Source organism: Acartia tonsa, chromosome 11 (genome assembly GCF_053477335.1).
Source record: "Acartia tonsa isolate MP-2025a chromosome 11, ASM5347733v1, whole genome shotgun sequence".
In the NCBI taxonomy this organism is placed as follows: Eukaryota; Metazoa; Arthropoda; class Copepoda; order Calanoida; family Acartiidae; genus Acartia; species Acartia tonsa.
Window position 1 is genome coordinate 39,569,314 of NC_137270.1, and position 21,346 is coordinate 39,590,659.

General features: G+C 31.6%; 1 protein-coding gene across 13 annotated transcripts; it reads left to right on the plus strand.

Moving 5' to 3' along the window:
* Positions 1-1,548: 1,548 nt before the first annotated feature.
* On the plus strand, positions 1,549-21,257 carry LOC145332145 (interferon regulatory factor 2-binding protein 2-A-like). 13 transcript variants are annotated; one of them, XR_013884041.1, is made up of 15 exons: positions 1,549-1,655; positions 2,540-2,632; positions 2,880-3,240; positions 3,542-3,589; positions 4,619-4,673; positions 5,661-5,686; positions 7,286-7,348; positions 8,070-8,156; positions 11,342-11,407; positions 13,702-13,784; positions 14,206-14,283; positions 14,862-14,951; positions 15,728-20,161; positions 20,565-20,631; positions 21,040-21,257. XR_013884041.1 is itself a non-coding variant. In XM_080177088.1 (13 exons), exons 1-13 carry the CDS (start codon positions 1,632-1,634, stop codon positions 15,773-15,775), a joined length of 1,122 nt encoding a protein of 373 aa, XP_080033214.1. In that variant the 5' UTR covers positions 1,549-1,631; the 3' UTR covers positions 15,776-21,257. The 13 variants fall into 13 exon arrangements, 3 of the variants coding, with proteins under 3 accessions (XP_080033214.1, XP_080033216.1, XP_080033215.1); XR_013884037.1 differs by having other exon boundaries at positions 15,728-20,631; XR_013884039.1 differs by having other exon boundaries at positions 20,565-21,257.
* The last annotated feature ends 89 nt before the right edge of the window (positions 21,258-21,346 follow it).

Below are 21,346 nucleotides of genomic sequence, written 5' to 3' on the forward strand. Positions count from 1 at the left end.
AGGGGGGCCGTGTATTTATATTTAAACTACTCTCTGTCTGCAAAACTATATATATTCAAAACTAACACAGTGAGTAGCAGCATTTCTTGTGTAAGTACCCAAACTCAGTCAGAAACTGCTAAATTCTTGCATATTCCCTTTAGGCCAGTACCCAAAGTCTGAGACTCCTAAAGATTGAATATTCGATCCATTGTCCCCTCCCTTACTCCCTGATAAAAAAGAAAGAATGTACATTTAATTTTCTGTTAATTAAGAATAAATCTTTTGAGCTAGAACTCGATATTTCTACAATTTTCACTTCGTATGGTGCATTGTTATTTTTTATTCTTATTTAGGTTTAAAATATCTATTTTTCATTAATTACACAATCTAAAAGAGAAAGGTAAGCAAAATTACTTTGTTATCAGTTTAAACAAAATCAAAACGAATAATAAATATAATATTGTAATGTATAGTACGAGTTTAAAGTCGCCCCCTAATTATTGCATCCCCGACTATTATACACAGAGGGCTACGCCCTTGTTTAGTACCTTTGTCTCATTGTACTTTCTAATTCAAAATGAATCCGGCCCTATTTTCTTAGATATACAGAGTATACAACTTTTTATGATTTAATTTTATTTATAATAATTCCAACAAAAAAATCTACGAAAAATATGAGAAAAATAATTAGAAGATTTTTTAAAATTAAAAATCCACCAAATTATAAAAATAAAATGTGCGAAATAAAAGTTGTTACCTCTGTCTTATGATATTAAAAACAATGGGCTATGGGGGGTGAACTAGTGAAAAAGAAGACGTCTGTAAATAAATGTAAATAGTAATATTATTATACAAACTAATTATCCATGTTACGGACGTTTTTCGTCCTTGTTTGAACACAGTTTGTACAAGTTTGAAATTAAAAGTGAAGAAATTAGAGTTTAATATTATAGAAATTTATAAAAAAAAGGGTGATTTTGTTGACTTTGTTAGTTATGATTCATCATGATCTTGTATTAAATTTCGTGGAAACAGCAATAAAAAATTGTTTCAACATTTTATTATATAACGATTCCTTAATTTTAAAATTGAAAGTTTTGCATAAATATTATAATTTTGTCCTTTTTTTTAATATTTTTATATTTGTGCTTATTTAAAAAATTGGTTTATTGTTTGAAATATAACGCCTTTTATATTCCGGAAATTCTTTTGTCTCTTACCAATTTAGACATTAATTTCATTTAATTTTAAAGTTTTCAAATTTTAGTTCTTTATTTTGATTTTTTAACAGTGGATAAAGCTTTGTTTTTGTTCTGTAAGTTTAGAAATTTTTTTAGTGCATTTTTAATTGTTTTGAAATTATGTCTACCCCAAAAATAAAGATTTTAAATATAAATAATTTCCTTCAAAGAATTTCTATAAAATAGGTCTTTTTAAAAAAGATTTTTAGCTGAAATCTTGACCCTTTGGGTCAAATTATCTCTTGAATATTTTAAGGAAAACTAACAATTCCTATTCTTCTTATCCAACGGCCGGTTAATATTATTTTAAATTGTTTTAAATTTTCAGATGTGTTCGTACTAGATGTTGTAAACTGATTGTAAACTAAATAGGAGAGAGACAAAAAAAAACACAAACATACACACATTATGGCTACGACAGCTAGCAAAAAGGTATTTTACATTTATAATTTTGTTAAAAATCTACTCTTTAAATAGTTGATTTTTATGGGAGGTGATAGGTTCGAATCTCTGCCTAATTCCGCGTCATAACTAAAGGCGTTAAAATGGTTCTTACTGCTGCCATGTCAGGTTCGCAACATTGATAGTAAGGAAAGGGGAAATGCCTTGCCAAATCTTAATCATTGCCATGCACAGTTGGGACTTCCAGACAAAGTTCGTTGCTAACAAAGACTTGGGTGTTACATAACCTAACACTTCGGGTGTTTGGACAGCAGCCTTGCCCGAAAGATATATTTTATAGGTAAATATTTGATTTTCACTACGTTTTACTTTTATTTGTTCATTAGGCAAGGAAAAACACATTATGTAAGGTTACTCAGAAGGTTTGTATGTAGTTTTTTTGAGTTTAGTTTTTTTCAACTATAACTACTGTTAGGTTTCAAAGTCTGAGGTTGAGATCATTTACAGCTTAAAGTTGTACAGATTCATCTATTTAAAAAAAAACTATTTAATATATGCTGATTTAAGATAATTTGATTCCATATCTGTTTAAAACTATCTTTGATGCCTTGTTAAACATTACATAACCTGTTTCCTTTTAACATGTTAATAAAATATCAAAAAATATACTTAGCTTTCTATCTAGGTACTCATTATCTGTCCTAACTTATTTTTTTTTAATATATCATACTATATGTATTGTAAAATACAAGCGGCATCAAGGGTCTTTTTTATTAAAGGGAAAAGATGAGTGCAGAAAATAGCATAAAACCATCCAAAAGCTGAATTTAGAAATAATATAGCCTAAAACCATACCGGGATCTATGTATTATGATATATTATTCTTGCTATTACTATTCTTTCTATGTTTGTAGGTACTATGTTACCTATGTGACATGCCCCGCTATCCCTGGGCTGTTCTTATGGAATTCAGTGAACCCGTTTGCAGAGGCTGTGTTAATTATGAGGTTAGTATTTGGTTTATGTAATGAAACTTCTTGACAAGTTTTTATCCGATTTTGTTGGAATGCAAGAATTTATCATTTGATTTCATAAACTTTATCTAAGAGTGCTAATCAAACCAACATGGAACGTATTTTACGCAATTTTACACTTAAGGCCTCGAAAATAAATGGTTTTGTAGTAAGGAATTTTAGAAAAGGGAGGAAAAACAATTACGCTAATATTTTTATTAATCTAAATGTTTTACATTAGGGACCCGAGAGGATCGACGGTATTATCGAGCAAGCCCGTAAAATGAAGCGCAACTTTGCAATGGCGGACAGCCATCACCGCCGATCGGCGGAAATGATCTCTAGTGGCGGTTCCCGACCGCCAAGCGTTCACCGTGAAATATATATGAACGGCAACACAGAACTACCGCCGTCGGCTATGGCCGCACTCGGCGCAGGCTATTCCACAAACGGCGGCAGCCGCTACCTTTCAGCGGGAAACGGCGGGTTTGGAGGAATAAAACGACCGCTTGAAGATTCTAGCAGCGGTGGTATGCATCAGCGGAAAATGCCGAATTCTGAATTTTTGTCCAGATCACAATTGTCCTCCAATCAGTCCTTAGGTAAGATTTTTTCATAAGAGGGGAGGAGGGGGGGTTATCTATTGGGTTATTTATCCTTACCTAACCGAAAATTCTTGTAAGACTAGAAATCCTTAAATATTATTATTATGTAACACATAAGTAGTTTAAATTGCAATAAACTAACTTTAGTCTATTTGAATGTTGTTTATTGATTTTTATTTACTCTCACTCCCTATAAGTAAGGCAATTTTTAGATTCCAAGCTCTATTGGATCTTATTTCCTTGTTCAGCACAACAAGGGTACAAACCCTTGCATAACCTTAAATAAATCTTATCGTAGGAAACCAAGGGCACCACCAAGCCCTAACCAAGACACACGAACAACATGGTAAATTATAGAGAATTTTTGATAATATTTTATTTTTCAATAGTCAACAACAAAACTTTCAACGTGAGATTTGGACTTTCTTAACAATTTCATTTGATACATTAAAAAAATCTACCATGTCAAATTAATAAATTCAACTGCTATTATAATTATTTGGGCAATTTTTCTCCTTCCTTTCTCCTATTTTATTTACTTTGATTAGGTCTTGATAAAATATTATTGGTGAAATGCTCATTTTATTATACACAAATAAAGTAGAAATATCAGTGTTGTGGAGTTGTCTGATTTTGTTGCAGCTCCGGCTCCGCGGAGTCGCCTCTAAAAATAACGGCTCCAGCTCCGACCGGCTTTTACTCAAAATCATGAAAAACTCAAAAAAAATTCAAGTCTATTTTAGACTTTTGAAGGTTTTATAAGTTTAATTTTTGAGAAAATGGACTTAAAGCACAAAAAGGGGTTTCTAAATTATAAAATTTAAATTTTAAACATTAAGTTTAATTAAGGTATATAATTCCCCCCCCCCCCCCCAGATATTCTTTAGCTAACCCCGGAGCTGAAGCCGCTCTGAAAATAACGGCTCCGGCAAAATATGGCGGCTTCGGCTCTACAACACTGAAATATATAATGTATTTATGGAGAAAATTCTGTTTCATTAAATAAAAAAGATTTATTATTGTTTGTCTGTTAAGAGCCTCCTAAACACTTAACCCGTTGAGTTCTCCACTTTAGGGAAGCAACACATATGTCTCGGGATGTTTAAAGCTATTTATATGTACCTCCTACCCTTTGAATAAGAATTATTTTAAAGTTTTAATGATTTTTAATGAAATTACTCTCTTCTAAGATATGAAATTATTTGAGGATTTTACTTAATGTTTTATTGCTCTATCATCAGGTGACTTATGAAAATGCACTTCATATAAAAACATACCCCTTATGAATTAAAAGTTAAAATAATAAAAAAGCAGTTAGGTACAAAAATGATAAAAATTCCATTACTAGGTACCTAACTTTTTGTATTTTGTTTAGACGGATTAAATGGAGTTCGAGGCCTTATGAATGGTATTGTAGCACAACCTAATGGGTGAGTGGAATTTTTCTTTGGCACAGGCCTAGCCTGAAGTAAATATGCTATTATGGGTACTGGGTTCGAACCGGTTGCCTTACAGGCTTGATTTATTGGTAAAAACTGCTGGTATGTCGGGCTAAAATACATAATCTGCTGGCACTATATAAAGGGGGGGTTTTTTAATGCAACCATCTCGTAATCAATGATTAAATGACACTTAGAATTCGAATGTCGATCTGAAATTTTTCATGAGTAATCCTTGATAGGCCTATTTTCCCTAAACCGAACAAAAAGTTGGAAAAGCAACGGCTGGCAGCTCAGCCATTTAGCCGTTTTTTTTCCTATTTTCAGGGCAAATTCATCAATAATTACGTAGGAATCAACTTTTTAAAACATATTTTTGGTTTAATTCATGTTAAATGATAGCAATAACCATTTTTTAAACTTCTAGTACCAACAGATACCGGCTAGAACCGTTTGATAATGTTTTTGAGAAATTAAAAGTATTATGTGTTTCGTAACTAATTTACTCTTAACATATCCAAAAAATGGCAAGACGGCTGAGCCGCCAGCTGTTAGCCGTTACTTTTCCAACTTTTTTGCTCGATTTAGGGAAAATAGACCTACCAAGAATTACTCATGCAAAATTTCAGATCGAAATTCGAATTCTAAGTGCCATTTAATCATTGATTACGAGATGGTTGCATTAAACCCCCCCCCCCCCCCCCCCCTTAAGAAAATAAGGGGGGGGGGATTAATTCAATAAGGTGAGCCACCTCATTACAAGGACGTACGTACAAACTTTTTATTTTGATTGGGGGGGGGGGGATAAAATAAAATGTTTTAAATATTTTAGGGTGGTAATCTAATTTTTTTTTATTTTGAGGGGTTTTTCCCCCACCTTTGGACGTATCCTATGCATGATTATATCATAAAGGTACATGGTTGCCATTGTGATTTAGGGGGAAATTTCAAGACAATTTTTTTTTTCATCTATTTCAGGTCAAGTATAGACGCACAGACAGAAAAGGAAAATAACTTTTATTTCATTAAACATCACTGTCAAGTTATTTAAAAACATAATATTCTGGACTAATTAAAGCAACTACCTTACAAAATTCCAGTGTTGTAACTCATTTTTAAGGTTTTCTTTTGGTTACATAAAGTGTCGCATCTTTCTCCTAACTGGGATAAGTTTTTTTATTAGGAAAATAGACATACATAAGTAGATTTTTCCATATTTTATCTAGTATTTTTTCTAGACAACTCGCATTCTTTTTCCTTACTCATTTTATTGTTTTTGATAATATTTATTCCTGTCACAAGATTTTACTATGAAAAAGTACAAAAGTTTCAAAGGGGGGGGGGCGAAAGTGACACTTTTTGAAACCAAAACTAAGAGTCAACAAAGGAACTCAACTAAAAAAAGGGTTACAGGTCTGAGATTTTGCATGGCAGTTGCTTTATAGGGGTACAATATGGAACTGTGAAGAAACGGCGGCGCAACCGCCGAAAACCGCCGTTTCCCGCCGTAATTTTTGTTGCCTTTTCTCGGCGGTTTTCGGCGGTTGCGCCGCCGTTTCTTCACAGTTCCATATTGTACCTCTATAAAGCAACTGCCATGCAAAATGTCAGACCTGTAACTCTTTTTTTAGATGAGTTCCTTTGACTTTTAGTTTTGGTTTCAAAAAGTGTCACTTTCGCCCCCCCCCTTTCTATTGTAACACCTTTGTTACTTGTATTACTACATTAGCCCATGTTCCTATGCGGTGACTCAAGTTGGGACACCTGCCATACTCAACGAGGTGTTCCTATGAGACAGTCATTTGGTGCTTGAACGTGGAACTTGTGAGCTGGCCCTAATGGCTAAAGAAAAGTGTCGCGTCCTACTTATTGGCTACTTAGGTTGAAACACTAAGAAACTTGGTTAAACACTTTCAAAATTGATAGAAAGGACTTTAATTTATAGCTATTTTTGGATGATTTTAAATGCTGTGCTATCAAAATTCAAGCTGTTATGATAAATCAATTATAGTGTAAATTTATAATCATAATACCTACTTTAATTACTCAGGCCTTTTCATAATATATAGGGCAAATCAGCTATTTTCTATTCAAAACATAAAACATTGAAAGTTTGTACAGTTTAGAGAATAGATATTTCGAGTCTAACCATAACACACTTTAAAAACTAAAGTAATAATTTACTTTACCCATAAGTTTGCAGGACAACTGGCATATTAAGGGCAAGCCTTGCTTAGTCAATTGTAGGCATACAATTTGACAAGTTTTGGCAATTTAAGGTTTTAATATTTTTGGGGTAAAATTGTAAATTATTTTGTTATGTATCACGTGTTCATTCTACTCAAAATTCTGGTTTTCCTAATAATTAGCTAATTCCTATATACAAGAAATATACTAAACACAATAGTAGTAATCTTAATTGAAATAATTTTTACAATAGTTGCCTCGCCCCTTTACTTTATGGGAAGGCGGCTTTCCTCAAATGTAAAACCAATTACGACCAGCATTTTCACACTAAAAATCTTACTACTATGTATAGTTGGTTAATTTATATCTCATAAAAAAAAAAAATCTTCGGAGAAAAGTTATTAATAATTTGGCGCAGGTGAAAGCAGCCCTAATCAAAGGAAACAGTTTTGATGGCAGCAAAAGTTCAGGCAACACAGGTATAGTTATTTATTGCATCGCATTGTAGACATCTTTTCGCGGATATTGAAATGAAAAATTACAAGATTAGAACCAGTTTTGTTAGGTTAGTAAAACTGGTATTTATTTTATCATTTTTATTTCAATATTCTTGTAAAATTGTCTGCTATACATGATTTTTCACTATGGCTGACAGCCGGTACTTATTCAGTGGATATTAATCGGTTTCAAAGCCATACTGGAAATCTTTTCCTATTTTTTGCCAGTTGTAAAAGGTACCTAGTGAAACTTTAATCGTGCAAGAAAAGTAGATAGATTCTTCTTCATGAATCCTATAATAAGTATAACACCGAAAAATCCCCTGAAGAAATGATCTAGAGGAGTTTTTTTACTATGCTCCACTAGTCAATGGGTTTTGGAATTTCTTTTCTTTGAATACTTATAGTAATACCTACCTATCTATATGCTTGAATAGTTTAATCTTTAAAAAATTATCTAACAATTGAATAAATCTATATTTCTTTCTTATAATTGTTTTCTTCTTTAAATTAACCATCTTAATCGTGTTTTGTCATAAAATAGAGAGGGGAGAGCGAATTGTAATTGTTACTTAAAATTAATTGGGGGGGGGGGGGGGGGGGGCGATTTATCCCTGCATACTAGATTCTTCATTCGTAAGAAACTTTCTTGCAAAATATTAAAAATTATATCTTATTTTATATCTCACTCCTATACATTCAGACCTTGGTAGCACGGGCCTGAACTCGCGGCCCAACAGTGATCCTGGCGGTATTAATTCCCCTCACACACCATCAAACAGCAACCAAGGTATGACTCTCAGATTAACAAAATATTTTTTGGTAGAAGCTTATTTTTTGTCAGTCTACAAAACTTATGATACATCAAATATTAGGTCGGTATGTAACAAACATCCTCATTTCTATTTTACCTTTTTGTTAGTTTAGATATTAATATTCCCTCACCTTAAGTACCCTTTAGCAAGTTCTCTCTTTGCTTTTAGTGACTAAGAGATATCCTAATCTTTAAAAAATATCCTAAAGCCATCCAACTCCACCACACGACCCAATTAATACTTTTCTTTAAACAATTCATACGGTTAAGCCATTTTTTACTCATTATCCCTTTTCATTATACAGTAGTTTAATTAAATTTTTGGACCGGATTCGGATTCTTACAAGAATCCGTCCAACAAAATGGCGAGGATTCCGGATTGTTATTTGTGGCGGATCCCGGATTCTGATTCCGGATTCTAGCAATATTTTGAAAGGCTTTTTTTAAAATTAATATAAGCAAGTGCTACATATGTCCTAAAAATTAATGTTCTTGTTGCTCTCTATAATTCACTTCCGAGAATTAAGCCAGATTTTTAGAAAATTTTATATATAATGATGACAATCTTTGCCTTCAAAAAAGGGGAGTTGAAAGATAAAACTTAAGACGCTAATTTTCGGATTCCGGATTCTGGATACTAATTGCCAACCCTAAAAAATACACAATCTTTCCTCTTTCAAGTCTTATTTTTATCTCTAACCCTGCAGGCAGAGCTTGCCTTAATCAAATCTAACCTAACTTAACATAACATCATACCTAACCTACCGTAACAAAACAGACCATGATCACACAATTAAAAAAATCTTGTAATTTCATTGCTTTATTCTTTAGTTCTTTTAGCCTTCTTTCTTCTTTCTTTTCTATTAATCACTAAAACTCGGAGAGGTGAAATAAAATTTTTTTTTTACCATAAATACAAAGCTTTAAGGGGGGGGGGGGAAGTTCTGACACATTTGCGTAAACCTGGTGTATAGGCTTCATCTTTGGACTGAGAAGATAGGTTATTAGGGATAAAATCATTGTTATATGATGAATTACCCCCAGATTTAAGATTTTTTGGATAGGCCTCCAGGTTCCGGAGCTCCAGGCCTCCAGGTGGTCTCTGTACAGGTAAAAATTAAAAATAAGATTTTTTTTTGAAGAGTTAGAGGTTAACTTATAAAATAAAATATGCTTCTTTTTGATTGTTATTCACATATTTGAAGAAAAAATATACATATTTTAACTCGTAAGCTGACATCTAACTCTTTAAAAAAAAAATTTTTTTTTCATTTTTACCTGTACAGAGACCACCTGGAGGCCTGGAGCTCCGGAACCTGGACGCCTATCCAAAAATCTTAAATCTGGGGGTAATTCATCATATAAGAATGATTTTATCCCTAATAACCTATCCTCTCAGTCCAAAGATAAAGCCTATACACCAGGTTTACGCAAATGTGTCAGAACTTCCCCCCCCCCCCTTCTTTGGGGGTTGGTAGTACTTTTAAGTCTTGTAATCTGTGTGCCATCTCTTCCGGAAAATGTATTGCTTTCCCAAAAGGCATCAGAATCACATATTCATAGGCATCAAAGCTGAAAATCTTCTTTTGAATTTTGATTAGGTTTGCAAACTGGTCGTGTCTAAACTTTTCAACCAATAACTTTAATCTATAAAAGTAGTAATATTGTCTTTGGGGGAAGAATGTAAATTTATCTGATAATTCAAAACATTTATCTCCATAATGCCAAAATTATAACGGTGTTCATTTACTTTCGCATATTTTTAAACCCCCAAGTTATTTTTTAATTGTTAACATACAAATAAGAAAATATTTTCCCCTAAGAGTGAAGCATGAGTATTAAGTAAGGGCTTTATTGTAGCAATATTCAGTTCTAATAGGCTAAAATAATGTGATTCATTTGCGGAATTGAATGCATATCAACAATGGCACACTTTAAATTTCAAGTTTGAATTGTATTTGCTCGCGTTTTACCTCTCTGACTAGAACTATATTTTTAATTATTTTGCACGTACATACGCTTCAATTTTCTTCATTTGCCTTTCTTTTCATAGATTTTTCAAGGATAGTTGAGAGGACAATGGCAAATAAATTAATCTAATCCCATACTTTCCTCGAACATTCTCAATATACCTATCAAAATTTAACAAATGAGAATTGGAGTTAGGATTGATTTATCACCAATTGTCCTTTCTCTGTTTTTTTTTCACATCTATTCTACAAGTTTTACATGTTGGTGTGTTGGATGGTCTGGTTGTTAGTCAATTGTCATATTCAGGGTTGGCATATCGGGCACTTTTTTAGATATCGGGCCGCCCGATTGCCCAAAAGGGTTTTGGACGACCAAAAAGGGGTTTTGGGCACCCTTTTGGGCAAATGTCGTAAAAAGCATATAAAATAGCCTAAAACTATACCGAGACTTATTATTAGAAAAAAAATGGCTAAAACCATCTCAGGACCTATAAAAGCTCCACTGGAAAGGAGAACCATATCAGTTCAGCGGTTAGTGAAATCCTTCTCTAGATATAAAAAAGCTTACTAATTTATATAATAGTTAATATCACACAAAAAATAAGACCCCACCCCTGTTTTTCACCGTCCAAAATGGTGGGTGCCCAAATCTGCCCAAAAGGACCGATAAAGGGCGGCCTAAAACTGCCCGCCCAAAACCGTCCGCCCGATATGCCAACCATAATTGTCAGCCACTTGTAGCTAGGTTAAGAATGGGTAACGAAAATGAATGAAATAGATAAGGGAAGAAAACATTGATTTAATAAAAACATGATGTTTTATATTCAATATTAATAGGTATAATATTATAAAATTATTTTGCTACTGTTGGACAAAATCACATTCTTTTAATACTAAAACTGATATTTTACTTTAAATTCTAATTGTGCATGACTTTCATAGATTATTCCAATCGGGAATTTTTAGCTACCAGTGGGAAGTAGACACAAATGTAAGTAGGTGATACAACACCTTTTAGCCTTTTTTGTTGATATACTAGGCTTCTGTAAAAGGAGTAAAGGAGTAATTGAGTACTACGAAGGTCTGGCCCTAAATTGATGCCATCAACCCTTTCCCGACGAGGCATTAATCTGGTAAAAATATGGGAAATGAAAGGTTGTCCTGAAGACTAACAGGATACTTCCTGTTTAGGTTTGGCTGGAGGCTCGAGGCAAGTGTCCTCTAGTTCAGAACTCAACAACAAAGAGAAAAGCCAAGGTGATGACTATTGGTCTTAATATCTTGTACATTTTGTTCAAATTGATGACTATTGGTCCTAGTATCTAGTACATTTTGAGGATTATTGGTTTAAATATCTAGTGCATTTTGTACATTTCAATGACTATTGGTCCTAATATCTAGTACACTTTGTACAAGTTGATGATTATTGGCCCTTGTAGCTTGTACACTTTGTACAACTTGAGGATTAGAGGATTATTAGTCCCAGTTTTTTGTACACTTTGTACAGCGTCATTGAAAAAGAAACTTCAACTTATTATTTTGCAATTTTCTTGTAGACTTGAATTTAAACACATAGTAAACATAGTATAACCTCTTGGTGAATGTTTGTCTTTTTGGTTAGGGTATTTTGTTGCTTTGAGAACATTGTAATGTACAGTGTGTTTCTTAAATATCTATAGATAAAATTCATTTTTTTAGTTAGATCTAAATGAAGTATATTATCTTCAAACTGGTTTCTATATGTATCCTGTATATAAAGCTCGAAAATTTAAACTGTTCTGTAGATGATTGATATGTTTATATTACTTTTTAATTAAAAGTGTGACTATTATGTATTTTTTTAAACATAACACGGTTGGAGCATAAACACTTGGGTTATGTGGTCTTAAATCTTTCTTGATCAATGTACAGTACACCAATTGAAAAAAAAATAATGACCTCAGAGTATTGTTATTGCTAATTATTTCTTTTTTGCACTGCATGGCCCAGAAAAATAAATGAACTGCATTAGACTGAAGAGGGTGCCACGTTAACCGAAACATATTTCTAAATAAATTATGAAGAGAAAGAACTTTTTTTACTCCAGTGAATTTATGATTATCAATATGGTTTAATAATCTTAAAAATTTAATACTTTATGTTTACTGCACATTTATTATAATGAGGTTTATTTTCTTTAACATTTTGGACATTTTAAAATAGTGTAAAGGTCTTTTACATCATACAAATAAAACATATTTATAAACAACTAGAATAATATGTTGATGAACTATTGGAAAAAAATAAATTGTTTTGTAATGACATTGGGACTTTCCTTCTAACGGTTTCAGGACAAACGCAGGAGTCCCAAACGCCGGAGTGGACAAACGCAGGAGTGTTAAAATATTTTTTAAATTAAATATTTCAATACAGATTAGGTTAGGTTAGAATATGAATGTAAAAATAAGCCCCCGCAGGGGTTAGGCGTTTAAAAAACCTATACGATAGTCTAAAATAGGTTAGGTTAAGTGTTCACTCCTGCGTTTGTCCACTCCGACGTTTGGGACTCCTGCATTTGTCTTAGGACCCTTTTAACAACTTCTTTTTATTTCTTTATATCTTATGTTTATATGCACGTTTTCATTTTGTTTTGTTTGCAATTGATATGTCTAGATAATTTTTATATTTTTTTTATTTTAGTTAAAACTGCATGTATTCTACCAGGGTTTCGGATCCGGATCCGCAAGGATCCGCATATTTTCGAGTCCAAGGATCCGGATCCGGATCCTTGGACTCAAAAAAATGCGGGAAAAATGGAAAAATATACCTAAATTTATATAAAATCTCAGACATTCTCTTGATGAGAGCCAATCTTTAAGGTTTAGGGTCAGACTTGAAAATTAAAAGTATTTTTGACTTCGAATTAAAGAATAAATATTTTTTGAAAAGTTTGGTGATTTTATTTTTATTGTCAAGGATCCGGATCCGCACTGACCAAATTTGGAGGATCCGGATCCGCAAAAAATCAATGCGGATCCGAAACCCTGTATTCTACACACAATAAACACGAAATTAATGGATTTATTATCACTTGGATGTTACACCAGATTTTCAAATACTCTAATAAAGTGATACTCACAGCAGCTGGTCAAATTACTATACCCCCCATCCCCTTCCCTCCTTCTGGATGAACGAACTGACTAATAAATTATGTCATGTTAGCAACCTAAATTGACGATATATTTGTCCTTGTTAATATATCCAATTATACTATATCCATTGTATTAACACGTATTAATAAAGGGTCTGCAACTTTTAAACATCTTGGTTTAAATTAAATATGTTCGTTTGGCATGAGGGCTACTTAACTAAAGAAACACTAATATTGAATATGTGTATATTAGCTAGGTATTTCTTTTACTATAAATAGGTAGTTTTTTTTTTTTTTTTTAGTTGTTAAAATACATTGATTTAATTGTGTGCAACCCAACACCAATGTAAAAAAACAATAAAAGTTACCTATTGGACATTTTTTTTTGGTAAAATAAAACAATATATTTCATTTATTTTAGAAGTAACAGACGGAATCCCAAACAATCCTCTGCTGAAATGTACAATATGTTCACAGCGCTTGGAAGACACACATTTTGTACAGGTAGGGTATGTAGAGTTGGCGCAAATTAGTAAATTGGGAAATGCCTTGACGCAACTTCTTAACATTTTAAGTAAGGACTTAAAGACAAAGATAGTTAAGTTAAAGCTGTTGTAGTCTGTAGAAATTATCCAGTAATTACAAAACAAAAATGTTCTTCTGATAGAAATTACTTTTCCATGTTGTTATTAATGGATTTATTATTACTTGGATCTTACACCAGATTATCATTTACTCATATGAAGTAAAACTTGTAGCTAGCTAAAATAGCGACCCCTCCAATCCATCTGGATGGACGTACTGACTAATAAATGATATCCATATTAGCAACCCAAATTGACAAGTTTTCCCCCTATCATAACATCCACGTATATTCTACAATCTACATCCATTTTGTTATTATGTTAATTTAATTCCTTTTCAGTGTCCAACCAATTCTCATCACAAGTTCTGCTTCCCGTGTTCAGCTGACAGCATCAAAAAACAAGGACCTAACAATGAGGTAGGAAGGGAGGCGAAACGTGAAAAATTGTCTTTACTGGTTGTTATTTTTAACCACCCCCCCCCCCCCCCCCCCCAACCCGTTGGCAGATAGAATAAATCTATCCATCAAATGATATATAAACAGACCAAAGGCTTATTTTTGTCACTATTAATTTGATATTTCACTGGCCCTTTAAACTTTTGCTCTTTGGAATTAATTTTATATGATCAGATTTATGTACAATATACATCTGTCCACAACGGGTAGTTTCTCACCTCTTAATATGTTAAGATTCGCTTTTATAGGTGTTGTCATCCTTGTTTAATCTAGGACCAGGTGGTGTCTTAAGTTTATGTGTTTAATGTTTATTGTGTGAAAAACTTGATAACATTTTTTTCTGTGTGGCTTTGAATCCGCTAGATTAGAAACGGTTCTTAGCCATACTGAAAATTATAGGTCGTATACCTAGGCATAAAGAGAATCTTATACAAATGATAAATAAATATAAAATAAAAACCCTCAGGGATTCAAAACTGGAATTAATATTACATTTTTGTAATTTTAATGTCCGCGGATAACAATTTGTTTGTTTGCAGGTGTTTTGTCCGAGTGGGGAGAGATGTCCGTTGACAGGATCAAATATTCCCTGGGCCTTTATGCAAGGAGAGATTACAACCATTCTGGCGGTAAGTATGTCAAGAGTAGCATACCTTCCCTAGGATAATACATATATTATTACTTGGATGTTGCACCAGATTTTCATGTATTCTAATAAAGTGATACTCGTAAATGGCTAAAATAACGATTCCCCCCCACCCACCCCCTTTATCCATTCCTTCTTCTCAAGTTCTCATAATGGATAAACTAACATGACCAATAAAAGGAGTTCCATGTTATCAAGCTAAATTAACGACAATTTTTCCCCTGTCATAATATCCACGTATATTCTACATCCCTGGCCTATAGTTGCAACATCCCTGTAGTTGCTACATCCTTGTAGTTGCAACATCCTTGTAGTTGCTACATCCCTGTAGTTGCTACATCCTTGTAGTTGCTACATCCTTGTAGTTGCTACATCCCTGTAGTTGCTACATCCCTGTAGTTGCTACATCCCTGTAGTTGCTACATCCCTGTAGTTGCTACATCCTTGTAAATGCTACATCCCTGTAGTTGCTACATCCTTGTAAATGCTACATCCCTGTAGTTGCTACATCCCTGTAGTTGCTACATCCTTGTAAATGCTACATCCCTGTAGTTGCTACATCCTTGTAAATGCTACATCCCTGTAGTTGCTACACCCCTGTACAGTACAATGTCCAACTGGGTTTGTCTCTCCAAAAAGTTTTTTAAAATTTTCAATCAGAAGAAACATTATAAATCTGATTTCCTAAAATTTGTTTTACAACTTTATATTATTTTTACTTTCTTAAATTATACCTATTAATCCGATTTTAAATTGCAGGAGGGCGCCAGTGCAGAGGAAAAGAACAAAAAAGCAGCTCAGCATTAACTATTACTTACCCCTCCCCCACCCCTCCCCCCACCACCTGCACACCCGCATGATCCCTTACCCACACTCCAAAATTCTTCTGAACCAACACAAGAGACATCACCACCTTCCAATCATGATTCTTCAATGCTTCCAAATAATGAGACTCAATCTATGCATCAGCAGCTTGTAGACAACATCCAGAACTACCAAATAAATCCACAACACCACTCCCCCATTACAAACACACAAAACTTACCACATCCACCATTTTTTCTGCTTATTATCCATCCCCAAACATAAAAAGTTACCCCCATGACATTGTTGAGAGTTTTGTAAGAAAAACTCTAAAATGTAAACAAAGCAATTGAAATAAAGAATAATCCATACAATTCACAAGATTGAAGGAGGACTTCTAGCTTCCCTTTCTTTATAAATAGAAGACTAGTGATTTAAAAAACAGATTTTTTTTATATCTTTTGTAGGTATTATGTGAACTTTTTTTTACATAAGTTAAAACATTTTTTTCAGTGAAAGAGTGAGATTTTTACTAAACAAGCATTTATGCTTTTTGTTGATTTTTTTTATGATTTCTAGATTGTAATCATTTTTGTGATCAAGAAATATGGATCTTCTTATTTTTTAATGTATTACAAGCACCCCATCCCTTTCAAAAAAAAATATTTTTAATACGGCCTAAACCTAAGACATAATACTAATTTGTCAAAAAAATAATATTTCTGCTCATTTTCGTGGTCAATTCTATGGGGAAAAAAATTAAGACAAATTTAAGTATTCACCCCTTAAAACCCAAAGATTAAACTTTTATAGGTATTTTAAGAGCTATTAAAAAAACAATGTCTCTACCTATTGATAATACTTTAGAACAGAATTGTGCAACTTTAAGAGCTGGTTTTGGAAAAAAAGTTTCAATGAGTACAAGTTATTTCATAAGCTTAATTCCCTTTTTATTACTATGGTTGTTAAAAAAACATCTTGGCCTTTTTCGTGTGGCGTGGAATTTGATTTGAAGAACCATAACATTAACCAAGTGCTTTAAACAAAATCAAGATTTGAAAGAATTACTTAACAAAATCTTTGCCATATTTTTAAATATCTGCTCTATGTTTCAGTAGTGCTTATCCTATACCAATACATTTCTCCATGCGGTACTAATTTAAATCTCAGTTGTGAATTATTTTGTGAAACAAAAAAAAAGATATTAAACCAAGTCGACTTAAATTTACAAAATATCTTTAAAAATACTTTTTAAATGCACAAAACATTTAATTTTGATTCAATTCTTCCAAAATTCCGGTTTTTTAACATTATTATAAGTTTGCCAAAAAAAAAGAATTTTTAATTCTTTTATTTGTCTATTCATTTTTTATGAAGTCTTCTTTAAAAAATACTTAAATCTACTTATTTGATTATGAACTATAATTATCTGCTATGCTAAACTGTTGAGAACAGTAGAATTATTTTCATGTATATTTTTTTGCTTTGTAGAATGAGATTCTAACATTATATTTTTATCGCCAAAGTTTTTTTGTTATATTTGTTTTTGTAACTAACATCAGCCTTTCAATGAGTTACAGTATTTTCTAGTGTTTTAATACATTTTTTCATCTAATTTGTATGTTTTCATCATTTTTTGTTACTTCATCAAACAAATCACTTCAACAAAAGCCTTAAAATAATACAATAATAACTCCTATTTAATACATTTTTTACATTTATTGTACTTACATATTACACAAAAAATAGTACAGTAATATACCATTATGCATTACCTATTATTTTTTAATAGGTTAAAATTTTCTAAAATACCTAGTATAACAGAAAGTTTGAATTAGATTTTTTCATCTGTTATTCATTTTTTTTCACTTATTTTGATAGTGCACAAATGGTTTTATTTTTAGTACTGTACATAATAGTATATTACTAGAATTAAACACTATTATTCATGACGTTGCAAATAAGAATTGATCTATGAATATATATCCTAAAATTAAAATTTTTTAATTCGCTTTCATAGACTAGGACCCTTATTGCTAAATTAAGAAAGTGTATTTTGTATAATTAACATTTAAAAAATGAATATGTACCTAAAACTTTTATTTTCTCACAAAAATCATAGTAAAATTTTCAAAATATTTTATGATACTTAGGTACGTAAGGAAAGAATTTAATTTTTAAATAGAAAAGTCCTTTGAAATAGTGAACGTCTTTTCAATGTCTTAAATATAAAATTTAAATTCTCAATGTTATTGATAAAAGCTTTGAAAAATTGACGTTTCATGTTGAATTTTATGACTTTTTATATCATTAATCAAAGTATTATTTGTCGCTCATAAAATGTTACAAAAATGTTTTTTAAAAGTTTTTCTAATTAAGCAAAAATGACACAAAAATCTGTAAGTGTATTCTTGAAAAATGCACAATTTGTAGCAGGGGTGTATATTATACACGGGATCCCCTGGTAAAGGAGGAGGGGGGAATAAAAAAATATGTAGGAGGGGGAAATAAATGAAAAAACATTTTTTCTCCCTTCTTGGGGAAAAATCCAGGGAAAATCTTAGGGAAAAAACTAGGGGGGTACAAAAAATAAGAAAAATTGCAGCCGGGAAGAAATTAAACCTGTGCAAAATATACACCCTTGATTTGTAGTTTTTTTGAGAATACATTTACTGTCTGAACCTTACTATCGCCTTATTATCTCACTAGATGCCTGTATTAGTAGCTGTGTATAGTTGCTTATGTATTTGTTCTAGACAATTCAAACTTTTTATCACAACATTTATACTTGAATGGGATGGTTAGTATCATATGATATTATACTTGATAATTCATTTATATTATTAATGTTTTTCTATCTAAATGTTTTCCTAAGATTATTTGGCATTAAGCTTATTTATAACCACCGAATTGTTTTACGTAAAAAAGTTAAAAATTAAGCAACCAGGGAAAAAAATCTAAAAAAACAGAAAAAGCAATCTATGAAATTATTTTTTTTTTAACTTTTTAAAAGGGTATAACACAGAGAGAGAAGGGAAACTGGACTGCAAATGTTACTGCCCCCAAATGTGTGTAAGCTTGTTTTGCCACCAATTATGATAAACTAAATTAAATTATTGGTGGAAAAGTTTGGAACCTTCTAGTCTGAAGGCAATAAATGAATGAAATTTTTAAAAAAGAATTTGACTACAAGTTTAGTTTACAGTCCAATGTCCACTCCCTACCTGTGTTTTATCAATATAGAACAATATCTTATTTTAAACACAACATATTTTGCAAATGTGCTGAAATTAACCACAACACTCATGTTTTTATGCAATACTTAGAAGAAATGAAGTTGTGACTAAAAGTTTGGAAATAAAAATCCTGCAAGTTAACCTTCTCATTATAATTCTCATGGATTTAAGGGGGTTAATATTAGATTTTGATTGACTGGTTACAGCTTTATGGATACGGAAAACAAAGAAAAATTTGTAAGTAGTTTTTATAAAAACCACCTCTTTTACCAAAAAAACACTGGTGAATTCTTAAAATGAAATAGGATCGCTGGATCGGCTATGCATGGTAGCCATATCACAAAAAAATGTTTTGTGAAAAATCCTCCAAAATCATATAATAAACTTAACTCTGCTATGATTTTAGAACACTTTTATTTATAGACAAATTTGTACCTATAAAATAAAATTTTGTGATATGGCATCCATTCCAAAGCCGATTTAGCGATTATTGATTTTTTAAGAACCCACCTCTGAAGTTTGAATGTAGATTTGTAAAGACTATATTAATATAGCCAGTAAATAAAATCTGATATTTCTCTCCCTCCATAATCCCTGATAAATAGTTTGTAGATTTCATTGACAGATTTTAAAGTTTGATATCTAAGCAAAAAAATTACCAAAAAATCGCATGGTAGCAAAAGTTTTTATCTGTCATTTTTAGTAATCGTAAACAAGTCTTTTTAAACTAAAAATAATTTTTAGCTTTACATGTTTAAATCATTTTAGTTTTTACAGGGTATTTTTTTATTAAGTCCAAATATCAAAATTTAACTTAAGGGATTATTAAAAATCAAATGATAATCGTTTGAACCAAACCAGTATATTAATAAATAAAATTTTCAACAAGAAGTGGCCTTTTTGTCTTAAATCAAGATTATTTAAAAAAAACAAGTAAATCTTTATCCAAAGTATTTTAAATAAACCAAGAAAATAAAATTTTCTTTATCGTGCAGGATTTCTACTAAACTTTAGTGCTTTATAAAATGATAGTTTTCTCTGTCTATTTCTACTGTTTTCATTGTGTATAATGTATTAATATTTATATGCTTAACGTACAAACAAACAAGGAAACCCAAAAATTTTTGAAGCCTAAAAAATCTTTTATATTAAAGTGAATCTAACTCTCAATTTTGATTGATGCAATAAAAAAATAAAATTTCAATAGTCAATATGAGAATATGTGAATTGGCGGTTTCCCCAAAGTGCTTAGTCAATGAAAGAAACAATTCTCTTTAAAAAAAAATAAATCTGAAAAAAATTAAAGCGCAGTTTTTCGTTTGTTTGTTTTTACTTTAGGTCAGGTTAGGTTAGGTTATATTGGGTACTGGTAAACCCCCTGCAGAGTTAGAGCCCTTCGTAGTGGTTAGGCACAAGGAAAAAAAACTACCCCCTTTTTATTTTCAATTGTTTAAAAACAAGGAAAGGGGTTTTCAGTGCTCGACAAGCACTTCGAGGGAAAGCATTGACAAAGCCATAAAAACACGTATCAGATAAATATCTTTTAAACGAGTTAGATTCACCCCTTCTCATTGGATTATGAACATTAAGTATATTATTTAATTATCAAAAGGATTTACTGCGGTTATTATCTATCAAATATTAAGAGTATAACACTTTAGGGGGAAGAGGCTAAATAACTGTATGTCCCCATCTCAAGGACCTTGTACCGACTCTTAAGTTGGTCTTTGAAAATCAACCAATAGTGTCGGGAATATTAAGAAGTAGCCAAGTAGCAGATAACAATTGTAGATCTATAGGTACTATAGATCTGTTTATCAAATAACATATAAAAAAAAATAAAATAAAAAATAACTCAATTTTATTAGAAAAGCTTTGATTGGGGTAAGTTTTTTAATCTATCACATTGTTAAGGAGAAAGAGAAAAAATAAATAAAAAAATCTTAAATGGTTATGCTTATTTAAATTTAAATTAAAAAGAAGCTTGTTGTTTTCTTATATTTTATAATCGTAGAAAATCCTTTAATTCAGAAGTAAGATCTAGTTATTAAAAAATTGTTATATTGTGAAAAAATTATGTAGATTTTTTCTAAACCCTTGCTATAAAAATTTGACAAGTTGATTATATTATTGTATTAAAATATTTGGATATGTAAACTTAAAATATTATAATTATATTATAGTATTATCAAGAAAAAAAAACTTTTATTGTCTCATTTTTTACCAATATAAGTCGAACTCATTTTCATGTTTTTTTTTATGCTATCTTCAATTTTTAGTATCGAAGCTATTATATTACCATACCTTTTACCTTACCTTAAGCGCGGGATTCTCCTTC

Coding starts and splice junctions, on each gene's coding strand:
- LOC145332145 (XM_080177088.1), top strand. CDS start 1,632: ATGGCTACGACAGCTAGCAAAAAG. Junction 3,241..3,541: donor GTCCTCCAATCAGTCCTTAG/GTAAGATTTTTT, acceptor ATCTTATCGTAG/GAAACCAAGGGCACCACCAA. Junction 14,284..14,861: donor AACAAGGACCTAACAATGAG/GTAGGAAGGGAG, acceptor GTTTGTTTGCAG/GTGTTTTGTCCGAGTGGGGA.